Source organism: Entelurus aequoreus, linkage group LG18, assembly GCF_033978785.1.
Source record: "Entelurus aequoreus isolate RoL-2023_Sb linkage group LG18, RoL_Eaeq_v1.1, whole genome shotgun sequence".
In the NCBI taxonomy this organism is placed as follows: domain Eukaryota; kingdom Metazoa; phylum Chordata; class Actinopteri; order Syngnathiformes; family Syngnathidae; genus Entelurus; species Entelurus aequoreus.
In genome coordinates, this window is record NC_084748.1 from 5,596,511 (window position 1) to 5,614,010 (window position 17,500).

Sequence of the window (17,500 nt, forward strand, 5' to 3'; positions counted from 1 at the left end):
ATCTAAAACACATGTAAACAGATTCAAAACAGATGTACGCGGACCTAAAACACATGTAAACAGATCTAAAACACATGTAAACAGATCTAAAACACATGTACGCGGACCTAAAACACATGTAAACAGATCTAAAACATGTAAACAGATCTAAAACACATGTACGCGGACCTAAAACACATGTAAACAGATCTAAAACACATGTACGCGGACCTAAAACACATGTAATCTGATCTAATATACATGTAAACTGATCTAAAACACATGTAAACTGATCTAAAACACATGTAAACAGATCTAAAACGCATGTACGTGGACCTAAAACACATGCAAACAGATCTAAAACACATGTAAGCAGATCTAAAACACATGTAAACAGATCTAAAACGCATGTACGTGGACCTAAAACACATGCAAACAGATCTAAAACACATGTATGCGGATCTAAAACACATGTAAACTGATCTAAAACACATGTAAACTGATCTAAAACACATGTAAACAGATCTAAAACGCATGTACGCGGACCTAAAACACATGTAAACAGATCTAAAACACATGTAAACAGATCTAAAACACATGTATGCGGATCTAAAACACATGTAATCTGATCTAATATACATGTAAACTGATCTAAAACACATGTAAACTGATCTAAAACACATGTAAACAGATCTAAAACGCATGTACGTGGACCTAAAACACATGCAAACAGATCTAAAACACATGTAAACTGATCTAAAACGCATGTACGTGGACCTAAAACACATGCAAACAGATCTAAAACACATGTAAACAGATCTAAAACGCATGTACGTGGACCTAAAACACATGTAAACAGATCTAAAACACATGTAAACAGATCTAAAACACATGTATGCGGATCTAAAACACATGTAATCTGATCTAATATACATGTAAACGGATCTAAAACACATGTAATCTGATCTAATATACATATAAACTGATCTAAAACACATGTAAACTGATCCAAAACACATGTAAACAGATCTAAAACGCATGTACGCGGACCTAAAACACATGTAAACAGATCTAAAACACATGTAAACAGATCTAAAACACATGTAAACAGATCTAAAACACATGTATGCGGATCTAAAACACATGTAATCTGATCTAATATACATGTAAACGGATCTAAAACACATGTAAACAGATCTAAAACGCATGTACGTGGACCTAAAACACATGCAAACAGATCTAAAACACATGCAAACAGATCTAAAACACATGTAAACAGATCTAAAACGCATGTACGTGGACCTAAAACACATGTAAACAGATCTAAAACACATGTAAACAGATCTAAAACACATGTATGCGGATCTAAAACACATGTAATCTGATCTAATATACATGTAAACGGATCTAAAACACATGTAATCTGATCTAATATACATATAAACTGATCTAAAACACATGTAAACTGATCTAAAACACATGTAAACAGATCTAAAACGCATGTACGCGGACCTAAAACACATGTAAACAGATCTAAAACACATGTAAACAGATCTAAAACACATGTAAACAGATCTAAAACACATGTATGCGGATCTAAAACACATGTAATCTGATCTAATATACATGTAAACGGATCTAAAACACATGTAAACAGATCTAAAACGCATGTACGTGGACCTAAAACACATGCAAACAGATCTAAAACACATGCAAACAGATCTAAAACACATGTAATCTGATCTAATATACATGTAAACTGATCTAAAACACATGTAATCTGATCTAATATACATGTAAACTGATCTAAAACACATGTAATCTGATCTAATATACATGTAAACTGATCTAAAACACATGTAAACGGATCTAAAACACATGTAAGTGGATCTTATACACATCTATGTGGATCTAAAACACATGTAAGTGGATCTAATACACATCTATGTGGATCTAAAACACATCTAAGTGGATCTTATACACATCTACGTGGATCTAAAACACACTTTTGCAGATTTAAAGCACATGTATGCGGATCTCAAACTCACACACTCAGATTGATATACAGACACACAAATGTGTACACACGTGAATTGGATTACACACAGATTGAGATACACCTTTTCAAGGAACTTTACCACAATAATACTCCAGAGTTCACCCAGTTTCAGTAGTAAATCCAGGCGACTCTGGATACGTGAGGCCTGCTGCACACTGTGTGGGTCCGTGCCGGGAGCACACGTGTCTTAGCAAGGTGTGAGTCAGGGGAGTGCTGATAAAAAGTCAGGTGATTGTGGGCGGGGCTTGATACATACCACACTGAACCCCCCCACCTGGCAGAACAATCAAACAGCACAACACTTCTCAACCTTTCTTACACGACTTTGACAACCAGGAAAGTTTGTGGGCGCTCTGCGGTCTCGGCCACTCACCGAGGGCCGACTCCACTTCCACGGGAGACGACTCCTGAGATTCCTCGCTGAGCCCGAAGACGTTGACGGCTTGGACGCGGAACACGTAGCTCTCGCCCGGCGTCAGGCCGTGCACCACAAACCTGGAAGGTGCACATTTGGGTGGGGACTTTAAAAAGAAGTACCAATGATTGTCACACACACACACACACACACTAAGTGTGGCCAAATTATTCTCTGCATTTAAACCAGGGGTCGGCAACCCAAAATGTTGAAAGAGCCATATTGGACCACAAATACAAAAACAAATCTGTCTGGAGCCGCAAAAAATTAAAAGCCATATTACATGTGTCATGAGATATACATTTAATTAAGACGACTTAAAGGAAACTAAATGAGCTCAAATATAGCTACAAATGAGGCATAATGATGCAATATGTACATATAGCTAGCCTAAATAGCATGTTAGCATCGATTAGCTTGCAGTCATGCAGTGACCAAATATGTCTGATTAGCACTCCACACAAGTCAATAACATCAACAAAACTCACCTTTGTGCACTCATGCACAACGTTAAAAGTGTGGTGGACAAAATGAGACAGAAAAAGAAGTGGCATAAAACACGTCCGAGAAAGTCGGAGAAAGTTATACATGTAAAAAAAACTATACGGTGAGTTCAGGGGCCGCCAAAATTAGTAGGACAAAACAGCGCTCGCCAAATACTCGAATCAGTGAAGCATGTTTAATACAAACAGTGTGATTTATAACAATTAGGGAGGTTTGTGTCATGTTTGTCCTCCTACAGAAACCATATTAAGACAAAAAAATAGATTTTTTTCCCCTCATCTTTTTCCATTCTTCATACATTTTTGAAAAATCTCCGGAGAGCCACTAGGGCGGCGCTAAAGAGCCGCATGCGGCTCTAGAGCCGCGGGTTGCCGACCCCCGATTTAAACCATCGCCCTTGGTCGCCCCCCTGGGAGGTGAGGGGAGCAGTGAGCAGCAGCGGTGGCCGCGCCCGGGAATCATTTTTGGTGATTAAACGCCCAATTCTAACCCTGGATGCTGAGTGTCAAGCAGGGAGGTAATGGCTCCCATTTTTAGAGTCTTTGGTATGACTCGGGAAGGAGTCGTCACGCTCACCTGGTGAGTTTGAAGGGTTTGTGGTTGCAGGGGAACCACTCCTTGGAGCCCACAGCGCGCCCGTCGATGTAGTATCCCATCAGGCCCTGCGCGTGCCTGGGCGCCTCCCACTGGACGAAGACGGACGACTTGGTGTTCCTGGTGGCCACCACCTGGCCGGGAGCGGACAGGACGCCTGTTGTGTCACACCAGGGATCGACCGTTAATGTTCATTTCACCAAAAAACATTATTTTCCTAAAAAGTTGGAACATCAACAGGTCATTTTACATGACAATTAACTGATATAATACGGTAGAAACTCCATTTACGCACCACTTTATGTAAAATTTTCAATTTACGAACTTTTGGATGGAGTCAAATATGCACCAACCTTGTGTCGGTCTACGCTTCATTCATTCATTTGGTGTGCCGCCTACATCACCTCCTGTTTACCTTCTCGGTGCTTCAGCGTGTGCTGCTTCCATTCACCAGGTTTCATCTATTTTGCATACTCAATACGCGTCCAAAAAAGCTACCAAACCACCTGCTTGGAAATAAGGAGGGGAATGGCTGTGGACTTAGACTTAGAGTGGAGAGGGAACAGTCAGAATAATTGTATCTAAGTTATCACAAAACCTTGTGTTTCAATGAGTTCCCGGCGAGCAGACAAAAGCTGTCTTTGATCTTACCAAGCAAAAGGCTAGTAAAACTCCACTGTGTAGGATGGGAAGCGACATGAATGTGTAGGTTTCTTTGATGTATTGTAATCCACAGGAAGATTTTGTCTTGACCCGAGATCTACAAAGCGGAGAGGAAGCAGGACCTGACCCCCGGCCCTCCAGGCATCTTTTCTTTGAACTGTTTTGTGACCAAAGGCAGGGGCTGTTTACGACCCCCTTTCCTTTAGAAACAGCTGTTGCCATGTAATCAGGGAAAGTCCAAATAAAAGAGGAGGCGTACAATCTTTCGTCAGAGCGTGGTGGGACACTGTGCAAGGGTACAGGTCTACGCGTTTCTCCTCATTGAGCCAAATTTAATTCTGTCCCTGTTTAATTCCTTGCTTCTTTGTCTGTTTAATAGATGTCATCAGTGTTTGAACCTGACAAGGACCCTCCCCTCTCTGCTCCCCTCGGTTCTTCGCCTCATGTTTTTGCCTTTGTCTCCTCTTGTCGGTTGCATGCCACAAACGTTCGCCGACAGCAAGGTAAAAAAGATTTGACTTTTTTGTTTTTACTGTAGCAACATGGTTGTTTACGGTTCTTTACAAAAAGGACCAGAGGGACTTTTGTGTGTGTGTGTGCGTGCGTGTGTGTTATTGTGTGCGTTGACATTTGAGCATGGCGTTCTTGTGTTGTTTTGATACTAAATAAATTGTTGATCCATTAACAATATATATATATATATATATATATATATATATATATATATATATATATATATATATATATATATATATATATATATATATATATATATATATATCTAGTCCAGGTTAGTGTGGTTTATCCGTTATACAGTGCTCAATACCGGGGTAAAGCGGAATATACGTTAGGTCAGGAAAAAACACAGAGGCTATTTCATCCTTACAAGCCTGTTTGGCAGGTTTCCCTGCTCTTCAGGGGATTTTAAAAAAAATCCCCTGAAGAGCAGGGAAACCTGCGAAACAGGCTTGTAGGGATGAAATAGCCTGTAATGTTTTTCCTGACCTAACGTATATAATATATATATATATATATATATATATATATATATATATATATATATATATATATATATATATATATATATATATATATATATTTTACATGCATATGTATAAATATATATATATATATATATATATATATATATATATATATATATATATATATATATATATATATATATATATATATATATATATATATATATATTTTACATGCATATGTATAAATATATATATATATATATACACATATATATTTATACATGTATACATATAAGTGTATATATGTATATGTATATATGTAAATATATACATATATACATACATACACTTATATAAATATACTGTACATATATACATGCATATATACTTATGTATATATACAGTACATACATACATATACTATATACATAAATACATATATACACATACACATATATATTTACATACATGCACATAAATACAGTATATACATATACTATATACATGTATATAGACATATACATATATACACAGTGTATGTATATATATATATATATATATATATATATATATATATATATATATATATATATATATATATATATGTATATATTTATATATATATATATATATATATATATATATATATATATATATATATATATATATATATATATATATATATATGTATATATTTCGCAGCCGAGTGTTCAGCGGCTGGAATGAGGATCAGCATCTCCAAATCTGAGGCCATGGTTCTCAGCAGGAAACCGATGGTTTGTACAGTCCGGGTAGGGGACAGGACTCTGTCCCAGGTGGAGGAGTTTAAGTATCTCGGGGTCTTGTTCACGAGTGAGGGAAAGATGGAGAAGGAAATCAGCCGGAGAATCGGAGCAGCTGGGGCAGTATTGCAGTCTCTCTGCCGCACTGTTGTGACGAAACGGGAGCTGAGCCAGAAGGCAAAGCTCTCGGTCTACCGAGCTATCTACATTCCTACTCTCACCTATGGTCATGAAGTGTGGGTAATGACCGAAAGAATAAGATCGCGGATACAAGCGGCCGAAATGAGTTTCCTCAGAAGGGTGGCTGGCATCTCCCTTAGAGATAGGGTGAGAAGTGCAGTCACCCGAGAGAGACTCGGAGTAGAGCCGCTGCTCCTTCGCTTGGAAAGGAGCCAGCTTAGGTGGTTCGGGCATCTCGTGCGGATGCCTCATGAGCGTCTCCCTAGGGAGGTCCTCGTTGCACGTCCCACTGGGAGGAGGCCCCGCGGCAGACCAAGGACCAGATGGGGGGATTACATCTCCTCTCTGGCCTGGGAACGCTTCGGGATTCCCCAGGAGGAAGTCGCAAATGTTGCTCTGGAGAGGGAAGTCTGGGGGTCTTTGCTGGAGCTGCTGTCCCCGCGACCCGATTCCGGATAAGCGGTTGAAGATGGATGGATGGATGTATATATTTATATATATATGTATATATATATATATTTATATATAGTATACATACATACATATACATTATAATGTCTTCAAAATGTGCATTTTTTAAAAACTAAAATAGGGACTTTTGTTGAGGCTAGAACCAATTATTCACGTCTACATTGTCTTTTATGGGCAACTCTGCTTCACTATACAAACTTATGGATTAACGAACCACGCTCAAGAACCAATTAAGGCCATTTGAGCTTCCACTGTTTTAGATATAATTGCAAACATTGTATTTCTATTCCTACAAGCTTTATAAAGATATTTTACACCGTACACGTGAGAAGGGAAACACAAATGGTGACGTGTTGAGGTGATAGTAGTGAACATTCTCCACTGGCTGTGACGTGCACAAAGTGTGTGTTGACTTGAAAGCTAACACACCGGGTGTGTGGAAGTGCGGGAGGGGAAGATCCACACATACGTACCAATGGGCAGCTCACAGCCTGCAACATACATTATGTACACAATGTTCACACGGTCACATGACGTTCAAGTCGCTGATGCGTTCATGTCGGGCCTCACCATCCACGTCAACCTTTCGGATCGGCTCAGAGGGCGCCGAGGCCTCGCTGGACCCGTACGTGTTGACCGAATAGACCCTGAACTGGTACTCCTGGCCGTCGTGCAGGTCAAAAACCGGGCAACGAGGCGAGTGCAGCCTGACCGCGGCGTTGACCCGCTGCCAGGCGCCGGTGCCTGCCACGCACTGTGTGGGAGGAGCCCACGTGAAAAAGAAAACCTGACAGGACACGGTGCTGGCCGGTAGGCGCCACACGCACCTTCTCCACGACGTACCACAGCGGCGCTCGGCCGCGCTGGCCGGGAGGCTCCCAGCTGAGCACCACGTACGATTTGAAAATCTCGGAGGCATGCAGGTCGGAAGGTACCCTCGGGGTACGTACCTGCCCTAGGTGGACAATGAGCTTTGTGGCGCCATCGAGAGCGCAGAGAGTGCGCTCAAGATGGACACTAAAGGCGAGACACTGGCACACTTTAAACCTCCCCAGTTGGTAAACAACAGAGTTTGTCACAAATAGGGTTGCAAAGGGGTGGAAAGTAGAGATGTTCGATAATATCGGCCTAACGATAAATGCTTTAAAATGTTTTCACAAAAATTGTATGTAAATTATCAAAAAACGTTCCGTTCTCTGAGTTTCCAGTGAACAGATGAGGGCTGTCTTTGTTGCACCAAGCAAAGGCTTGGAAAATTCCATTGTGTACGATGGGAGGAGACGGGAGGCGGTTATCTATTGTCATCGAAGACCTGTCCAGGCTGAAGCCAGGACCCGCCCAATTTTGCAACCCTAGTCACAATCAAGTCAATTTAACGATACATGAAGTCTAGTCAGAAAGGACAGAGGTTGGCTTTAAAGGGGACCTAGGATGACACTTTATATATAATAAATGTTACAATGTTGGGTACTATTGTTAAACAATACCTATGTTTTGTCGTATTTTTCTGACAGTGGTGATACAGTCGGGGAAAACGAATAATAAATACTAACTAGATGAAGCAATTCTTGAAGGAATTGCGTGTGAATGCTCCAATGCTGAAGTTGAACGGAAATGCTGATAGAATGTACTATGAATGTAAGAATAGTTTGAATGTTGAAGAGTTTGAATTTCCAGGAAAACCGGAATTTGGTTTGGGACTTGGGAAAGTGTTAGTTTGAATGTCCAGGATAAGTGGAATGTGTTGATGTTGGAATGGATTGAAAAGGTTGAAAAATGTGGGAATTGCGCAAAATGTCCCATTCATTTCAATGTGAACTTCCTGGAAATTTGGGGAGTTTTTGGGAAAAGCGGGATTTTTTTGGAAAATGATAAGGAGCATGAATGTCCTGCATGAGCTGAATTGGTTGATGTTGGAATTGTTTGAATCGGTCAAGAAATGTTGAAGTAGTAGCAGTTTTTAACTGAAAAATGGTATTACGGAATTTCGGGAAAACCGGGAATTTTTCAAGTCCTTAAACCAACTTGTTTTTTTTCCTGACTGAGAGGAATGTTTTGACAGTGGAACGGTTGAGATGGGTTGGAAGATGTGAAAGGAGTCATCCTACTGAAAAAGGTTGGAAATAAGTTTAGGAAAAAACAGGAATTCCTGGAAATTTTTGGAACGTGGAAAAATGGTTGTTTGAATTTCCAGGATGAATTGAATGGGGAATGGTTTGAATTTGTGGAAAAATTTGGGAATTGTGGAAGTTTGAAAAATGGATAATTCATTTTGAATGGGGAAAATGTCCCTAAAAACTGGGAAGTCTAGGAAATCCGGGATTTAAAAAAAAAAAAATTGAACAATGGGAATTCCATGGAAATTTTGGGAAAAACGGGAATTTTTTGGAATTTTTTTTTAAAAATTTGAATTTTCTGAATGAGTTGAAATGGTTGGTGTTGAAATTTTTCAAATCGGTCGCGCAATGTTGAAGTAGTAACATTTTTAATTGAGAAATGGTATTACGGAATTCCTGGAATTTTCGGGAAAACCGGGAATTTTTGTTGTTCAAAAAACAACTTTGTTTTTTCTCCTAATTAAGAGGAATGTTTTGACGGTGGAACGGTTGAAATACGTTGAAATATGTGGAAGGAGTAGTCGCCAGAAATAAAGGGTGGAAATAGGTCTTTGGAAAACCAGGAATTCTGGAAAATCCTGGAATTTTTTTGAATTTGGGAAAAAAGTAGTTTGAATTTCCAAAATGGTGGGATGTGTTGGACGTAGCATGGTTTGAATCGGCTGAAAAATGTGGAAATGGTGGAAGTTTGAAAAATGGCCAATTCATTTTGAATGGGAAAAATGTCCCTTAAAAACTAGGAATTCTAAGAAATCGGGGATATTTAAAAAAATAATTTCAACAAATGGAATTCCATGGAAATTTGGGAATTTCGGTAAAAACGGGAATTTCTTTGGAAAATGATTTTAAAAATTAGAATTTTCTGAATGAGTTGAAATGGTTGGTGTTGGAATTTTTCAAATCGGTCGTGAAATGTTGAAGTAGTAACATTTTTAATTGAGAAATAGTATTACGGAATTCCTGGAATTTCGGGAAAATTGGGAATTTTTCCAGTTCTAAAAACAACTTTGTTTTTTTCTCCTAATTAAGAGGAATGTTTTGACGGTGGAACGGTTGAAATACGTTGAAATATGTGGAAGGAGTAGTCGCCAGAAAAAAAGGGTGGAAATAGGGCTTTGGAAAACCAGGAATTCTGGAAAATCCTGGAATTTTTTTGAACTTGGGAAAAAAGTAGTTTGAATTTCCAAAATGGTGGAATGTGTTGAACGTAGCATGGTTTGAATCGGCTGAAAAATGTGGAAATGGTGGAAGTTTGAAAAATGGCCAATTCATTTTGAATGGGAAAAATGTCCCTAAAAACTGGGAATTCTAAGAAATCGAGGATACTTAAAAAAAATAATTTCAACAAATGGAATTCCATAGAAATTTGGGAATTTCGGTAAAAACAGGAATTTCTTTGGAAAATTATTTTAAACATTTTCTGAATGAGTTGAAATGGTTGGTGTTGGAATTTTTCAAATCGGTCGCGAAATGGTGAAGTAGTAACATTTTTAATTGAGAAATAGTATTACGGAATTCCTGGAATTTCGGGAAAATTGGGAATTTTTCCAGTTCTAAAAACAACTTTGTTTTTTCTCCTAATTAAGAGGAATGTTTTGACGGTGGAACGGTTGAAATGCGTTGAAAAATGTGGAAGGAGTAGTCGCCAGAAAAAATGGTGGAAATAGTGTTTTGGAAAACCAGGAATTCTGGAAAATCCTGGAATTTTTTTGAACTTGGAAAAAAAGTAGTTTGAATTTCCAAAATGGTGGAATGTGTTGAACGTAGCATGGTTTGAATCGGCTGAAAAATGTGGAAATGGTGGAAGTTTGAAAAATGGCCAATTCATTTTGAATGGGAAAAATGTCCCTTAAAAACTAGGAATTCTAAGAAATCGGGGATATTTAAAAAAATAATTTCAACAAATGGAATTCCATGGAAATTTGGGAATTTCGGTAAAAACGGGAATTTCTTTGGAAAATGATTTTAAAAATTACAATTTTCTGAATGAGTTGAAATGGTTGGTGTTGGAATTTTTCAAATCGGTCGCAAAATGTTGAAGTAGTAACATTTTTAATTGAGAAATAGTATTATGGAATTCCTGGAATTTCGGGAAAATTGGGAATTTTTCCAGTTCTAAAAACAACTTTGTTTTTTTCTCCTAATTAAGAGGAATGTTTTGACGGTGGAACGGTTGAAATACGTTGAAAAATGTGGAAGGAGTAGTCGCCAGAAAAAAAGGGTGGAAATAGGGCTTTGGAAAACCAGGAATTCTGGAAAATCCTGGAATTTTTTTGAACTTGGAAAAAAAGTAGTTTGAATTTCCAAAATGGTGGAATGTGTTGAAGGTGGAATGGTTTGAATAGGCTGAAAAATGTGGAAATTTGGGAAGTTTGAAAAATGGCCAATTAATTTTGAATGGGAAAAATGTCCCGGAAAACCTGGATTCTGGGAAATCTGGGACTTTTCGGGAATTTGTCAAGGGGCGCCGAAAAGGGGGGGTAAAGGAGACGGATTCTAGGGGCCCATAATGGAGGGGGGCCCAGAGAGGCCCCTAATGATGATGAAATTATAATGTTGCTGCTGTGTTGGGGGCCCTGTAAAGATTATTTTCATGGGGCCCAAAATCCCCAGCGGCGCCCCTGTGTTCGATATTGTCCTTACTGCCACAAGTGGGGGAAGAGTGTATTACAACGGACCACAGCTAAGAAACACATATTTTTGGTGGCTCATCTGGTGGGCCCTTGCGGCCCAACATTGGCAAAGAGAATTATGGCCAACTCAGTTTCAAAGTTGGTATCAAACATGGCGGCCTGCAGTCACGTGATGGGCTTTTGACTAATCATTTAGGAGATCCTCCGGCCATACCCTCTCTGATTGGTCAAAAGTCCCTCACGTGACTGCAGGGCGCCGTGTTTGCGACCAACTTTGTAACCGAGTTGGCCACACCTTCTCTATACACGGCTCCAAACATTGGGCCCAGGCCCTATGGTTAAGAGACACTGATCTAGACCACAAGGAAGTATTTTAAATATAGAATCATCAAAGGTCCCCTTTAAGTTTGGGTATGAGGTTGGTTTAAGGTTGGGTTTGAAGTTGGTTGAAGGTTGGGTTTGAGGTTGGTTTAAGGTAGGCTTTGAGGTTGGTTTAAGGTTGGGTTTGAAGTTGGTTGAAGGTTGGGTTTGAGGTTGGTTTAAGGTTGGCTTTGAGGTTGGTTTAAGGTTGGGTTCGAAGTTGGTTTAAGGTTGGGTTTGAACTTGGTTTATGGTTGGGTTCACAGTTGGTTTAAGGTTGGGTTCGAAGTTGGTTTAAGGTTGGGTTTGAACTTGGTTTAAGGTTGGGTTTGAGGTTGGTTTAAGGTTGGGTTTGAGGTTGGTTTAAGGTTGGGTTTAAAGCTGGCTTAAGGTTGAGTTTGAGGCTGGTTGAAGGTTGGGTTTGAGGTTAGTTTAAGGTTGGGTTCGAAGTTGGTTTAAGGTTGGGTTCGAAGTTGGTTTAAGGTTGGGTTTGAACTTGGTTTAAGGTTGGGTTTGAGGTTGGTTTAAGCTTGGGTTCAAAGCTGGCTTAAGGTTGGGTTTGAGGCTGGTTTAAGGTTGGGTTTGAGGTTAGTTTAAGGTTGGGTTCGAAGTTGGTTTAAGGTTGGGTTTAAAGTTAGGTTTGTGGTTGGTTAGTGGGTGACAGAGCAGCTACCAGAAGAGTCCAACTATGCTAATGTACCTTCCAGGTCATCATTCCTGATCACTATGTCGTACTTCCCGTCCCTCTTAATGACTGTTGAGCAGTGAGAGAGTGGATTGGTGATGACGCTCCTACAGGACTTCTATATTCACCTTCGTGGCTACCTTGCAGCCTCTCGTTCTCTGCGGTGTCCAAGGCGGTCACGCTCTCCGACTTGCGGGACGGCCTGCTGATGCCGGCGCTGTTCACGGCTCTGACCCGGAAATGGTAGCGGTGGCCGACCTTCAGGCCGTGCACCGGGTACTTGCACACTTTCACGGGGGCGTCGTTGCACTGGACCCACGCGTCGCTACCGACCTCGCACCTGCACACCCAAGGATGACATCAGCAGTGGAAAACTAAGCGTCTTATTTTTTCCAATGACTAAAGGAAGAAACGATGCCACGGCATTTCAGCAACATGACTAAATCATATTGAATTTTGAAAGTACATGTGTCAGTGTCACATGACTTGTGAACATAGGCGCATGCTGACCTGTCCACGAAGTATCCGGTGATTGGCGCCTCGTTGACCGTGTTGGGGGGTCTCCAGGCAACCAGGACATATTCAGAGTTGATGTCATACGCCTTGACGCTCATCGGGGCACCGGGAGCCCCGGCTGCAAGGGTGGGGGCATCTAAGGAACAAGATCAAAGGTTGGGGGGGCCAAGTTTAGCCCTTAAATACTATTTCTGGAAGTGGCGTCCAAAGTGCCAACTTGCCGTGTTTGATAAACGCAAATGTGAAAAATATCATCCGGTCACCGGGTGCTACCTGACACAAAGAGGTACGCGCAGTGCTCCGACGTGCCGTCCTTGCTGTAGACGCGGAGCGTGTAGAGACCCTCGTCGTCCTTGGCCAGGTGGGGCAGCACTAGCCGGGCCACGCCCCCACGCATCGAAGTCTCAGCCAGATGACCGAGCTTTAGTGGTTTATCTGTCAGACGCCAAGATGGAGGACGTTGTTGTGTATTTCTTTGTCAAGTGATCAGACGGAGAAAGTAACCTACCGTCTCTGTACCACTGCACCACGGGTGGTAGGTTGGGGAGGTCCGGCACCACCACCATGGTACACACCAGACTGGCGGACTCGCCCTCCACACCAAAGGTGACAGGGAAACACTCGACCAGGCTGACCTCCAGCTTACTGGGGTGGATCTCGGTCAGGTGGGGAACTAGCGGGCAGGAAGTGGGAAGAAGCTTTGAAAGAAGCCGTGGAACTGAGCCAGAGCTTCTGTGGTGCTACCAAGCACCTTTAGCTTAACACGGAGTGTCTAAAGTGTCGCCCGGGGGCCGTTTACAGCCCACAGCCAAATAACGGCCCGTGGCACATTCTAAAAATACTATTTATAATAAAGCATAAAAAAGTGGAATTGAAGAGCAAGCAGGTAAAATGTAACGAGAAAAAGTTGCAATGTTGACTAAAACGAGAGAATGCTGAAAATCTGATTCTGATTCTGAAATGTTAACAGTTAGCACGCTAGCCAAAACATGTACCAGTTAGCATGCCTACCAAAATGTATGAGTCTGAGGTGTATACCTTCAAAAATATATAAAAAACTAACATGCTGAAGTTAGCATGCTAACAGTAAACTTGCGTCAAATACCAAAATATATGACTGAGGTGTATACATCTGAAAAATTTGCCAAAAATGTGCCTAATTTTAGCATGCATCAAGTACCAAACTATGACTAGCTTACGAAAGGGCTTGCATACCAACATTAGCATGGTCACAAGTGTCATTCGTTAAGTAACAAAATATTTGACGCTGATGAGTACAACTACAAAATTAGCAAAAAAAAAAGCTAGCATGATAATATAAGAATGCTAACGATTGTGCCGCAGGCCGTCAAAAAAACCAAAACAGCTACGGGCCGCACTTTGAAACCCCCGATTTCTATAAATGTGTTTTCATATCATATTTCATTATTTTATCTAACAGAACAGTTGTAGTAGCACAATTTTCTTCCAGTGGGTAATCGGAAAAAAAAAAAAAAAATCAACGTATGAACCAAAATATCAGGCTGAGGTGTAAAATTGTCTAAAAAGCTAGCATGCTAACATCAACATGCTAACCGTTAGCATGTTGTTATGATTTATTGACTATGACGTAAGGCTCCAATTATAACACCCGTAGCTTAACAGTACGAGAGAACGACCACTGTGAAGACCGATGACATTGACAGAAACACTCGAATTCTGGTGTGTCCTCTCACCGAGTCCGATCTGACTGGACCAGCCGCCTCCGGTTCCTCCTGCAGGGACGTGAGAGGGTGAGTAGCGCGATGACTCAACAAAGACAGCGGACATAAGTCAGCAAGAGCTACTGAGGTGGAGACTTACTCCTGACAATCACGGAGGCGGCGCTCGTCGCCGTGCCGTAAGCGTTGCTGGCCACGGCGCTGTACTCGGCAGTGTCGCTCACCGCACACCTGGGAAACGACATCAGCGTGTGCTGTGGTTCTTAATGATATGGAGGATGTTTTCTATCATTTACATCAGCCAGATAGCATCAAATCACAAAAATATGAGGAATATGAGCTAAAAATAAAGCTAGCATACTAACAGTACTATGCTAACATGCTAACAATTGCATGCTTACAGTTAACATTGGTGAAATACCAAAATATACAACACCAAGATGTGTACCTGCTAAATTAGCCAAAAAGCGAGCATGCTAATTTTAGCATGCTAAAATGCCAACTGTAAATATGTCAGTCTAAATTGTTTAGCATACTAATTTTAGCATGCATCAAGTACCAAAATATGACTAGCTTAAAAAAGAGCTAGCATACGATCTTTAGCATGCTAATATAATTCGTCAAGTAACAAAACTGTAACTGCAAAAAGGCTAGCATGCTAGTATAAGAATGCTAACGGTTGTTCCGCGAGCCATTCAAAAAATCCGCTACGGGCCGCACTTTGGATACCCCTGATTTATATACTCGAGTTTTCATATCATAGTTTATTCTTTTATCTAACAGATCAGTTGGAGTAGTTTGTTTTAAAAAAAACTTTCAAACATCACTGCCCACGCTGCACCAATCCGTCTGTCAATCTTGCGTTCCATTCTTCCCTCACTCATGAACAAGACCCCCAGATACTTGAACTCCTCCACTTGAGGCAGAACTTCACTCCTGACCCGAGGGGTGCAGTCCACCCTTATCCGACTGAGAACCAAAAAAATGGAACGCACCGTCAGCGCTTCTGGAATGATCGCCAAGTGCCGAAGTGCGGCCAAGTCGGCAACTCCTTTCTGCCGCTTGTATCCGCGACCTTGTGATCATAGGTGAGGATGGGAACGCAGACTGACCGGTAAATAGAGAGCTTCGTCTTCTGGCTCAGCGCCTTCTTCACCACAACAGACCGGTACAGTGACCGCATCACTGCCCACGCTGCACCAATCCGTCTGTCAATCTTGCGTTCCATTCTTCCCTCACTCATGAACAAGACGCCAAGGTACTTGACCTCCTCCACTTGAGGCAGAACTTCACTCCTGACCCGAGGGGTGCAGTCCACCCTTTTCCGACTGAGAACCAAAAAAATGGAACGCACCGTCAGCGCTGCTGGAATGATCGCCAAGTGCCGAAGTGCGGCCAAGTCGGCAACTCATTTCTGTCGCTTGTATCCGCGACCTTGTGATCATAGGTGAGGATGGGAATGCAGACTGACCGGTAAATCGAGAGCTTCGTGTTCTGGCTCAGCGCCTTCTTCACCACAACAGACCGGTACAGTGACCGCATCACTGCCCACGCTGCACCAAACTGCCTGTCAATCTTGCGTTCCATTCTTCCCTCACTCATGAACAAGACCCCGAGATACCCAGAGAACCAAAAAATTGGAACGCACCGTCAGCGCTGCTGGAGCGATCGCCAAGTGCCGAAGTGCGGCCAAGTCGGCAACTCTTTTCTGACTCTTGTATACGCCACTTTGTGACCACAGGTGAGGATGGGAATGCAGACTGACTGCTAAATCTAGAGCTTCGTCTTCTGGCTCAGCGCCTTCTTCACCACAACAGACCGGTACAGTGACCGCATCGCTGCCCACGCTGCACCAATCCGTCTGTCAATCTTGCGTTCCATTCTTCCCTCACTCATGAACAAGACCCCAAGATACTTGACCTCCTCCACTTGAGGCAGAACTTCACTCCTGACCCGAGGGGTGCAGTCCACCCTTTTCCGACTGAGAACCAAAAAAATGGAACGCACCGTCAGCGCTGCTGGAATGATCGCCAAGTGCCGAAGTGCGGCCAAGTCGGCAACTCATTTCTGCCGCTTGATTCCGCGACCTTGTGATCATAGGTGAGGATGGGAACGCAGACTGACCGGTAAATCGAGAGCTTCGTGTTCTGGCTCAGCGCCTTCTTCACCACAACAGACCGGTACAGTGACCGCATCACTGCCCACGCTGCACCAAACTGCCTGTCAATCTTGCGTTCCATTCTTCCCTCACTCATGAACAAGACCCCGAGATACCCAGAGAACCAAAAAATTGGAACGCACCGTCAGCGCTGCTGGAGCGATTGCCAAGTGCCGAAGTGCGGCCAAGTCGGCAACTCTTTTCTGACTCTTGTATACGCCACTTTGTGACCACAGGTGAGGATGGGAATGCAGACTGACTGCTAAATCTAGAGCTTCGTCTTCTGGCTCAGCGCCTTCTTCACCACAACAGACCGGTACAGTGACCGCATCGCTGCCCACGCTGCACCAATCCGTCTGTCAATCTTGCGTTCCATTCTTCCCTCACTCATGAACAAGACCCCAAGATACTTGACCTCCTCCACTTGAGGCAGAACTTCACTCCCGACCCGAGGGGTGCAGTCCACCCTTTTCCGACTGAGAACCAAAAAAATGGAACGCACCGTCAGCGCTGCTGGAATGATGAACAAGACCCAGAGATACCCCGAGAACCAAAAAATTGGAACGCACCGTCAGCGCTGCTGGAGTGATCGCCAAGTGCCAAAGTGCGGCCAAGTCGGCAACTCATTTCTGACTCTTGTATACGCCACCTTGTGATCATAGGTGAGGATGGGAACGCAGACTGACCGGTAAATCGAG

At 42.1% G+C, this 17,500-nt stretch overlaps 1 protein-coding gene across 4 annotated transcripts in view; it reads right to left on the reverse strand.

The window, feature by feature from the left end:
* The window catches only part of LOC133633727 (myomesin-2-like), a 127,032-nt gene that overhangs the window by 25,418 nt on the left and 84,114 nt on the right, over positions 1-17,500 (reverse strand). For all 4 annotated transcript variants that reach the window (XM_062026384.1, XM_062026383.1, XM_062026381.1 and 1 more), the window contains exons 6-13: positions 14,787-14,875; positions 14,660-14,698; positions 13,453-13,617; positions 13,218-13,379; positions 12,939-13,080; positions 12,557-12,768; positions 3,534-3,708; positions 2,412-2,533 (exon numbers count right to left, since the gene is read on the reverse strand). In XM_062026384.1, coding sequence (XP_061882368.1) covers positions 2,412-2,533; positions 3,534-3,708; positions 12,557-12,768; positions 12,939-13,080; positions 13,218-13,379; positions 13,453-13,617; positions 14,660-14,698; positions 14,787-14,875 — 1,106 coding nt within the window. The remainder of the gene's footprint in view (positions 1-2,411; positions 2,534-3,533; positions 3,709-12,556; positions 12,769-12,938; positions 13,081-13,217; positions 13,380-13,452; positions 13,618-14,659; positions 14,699-14,786; positions 14,876-17,500) is intronic.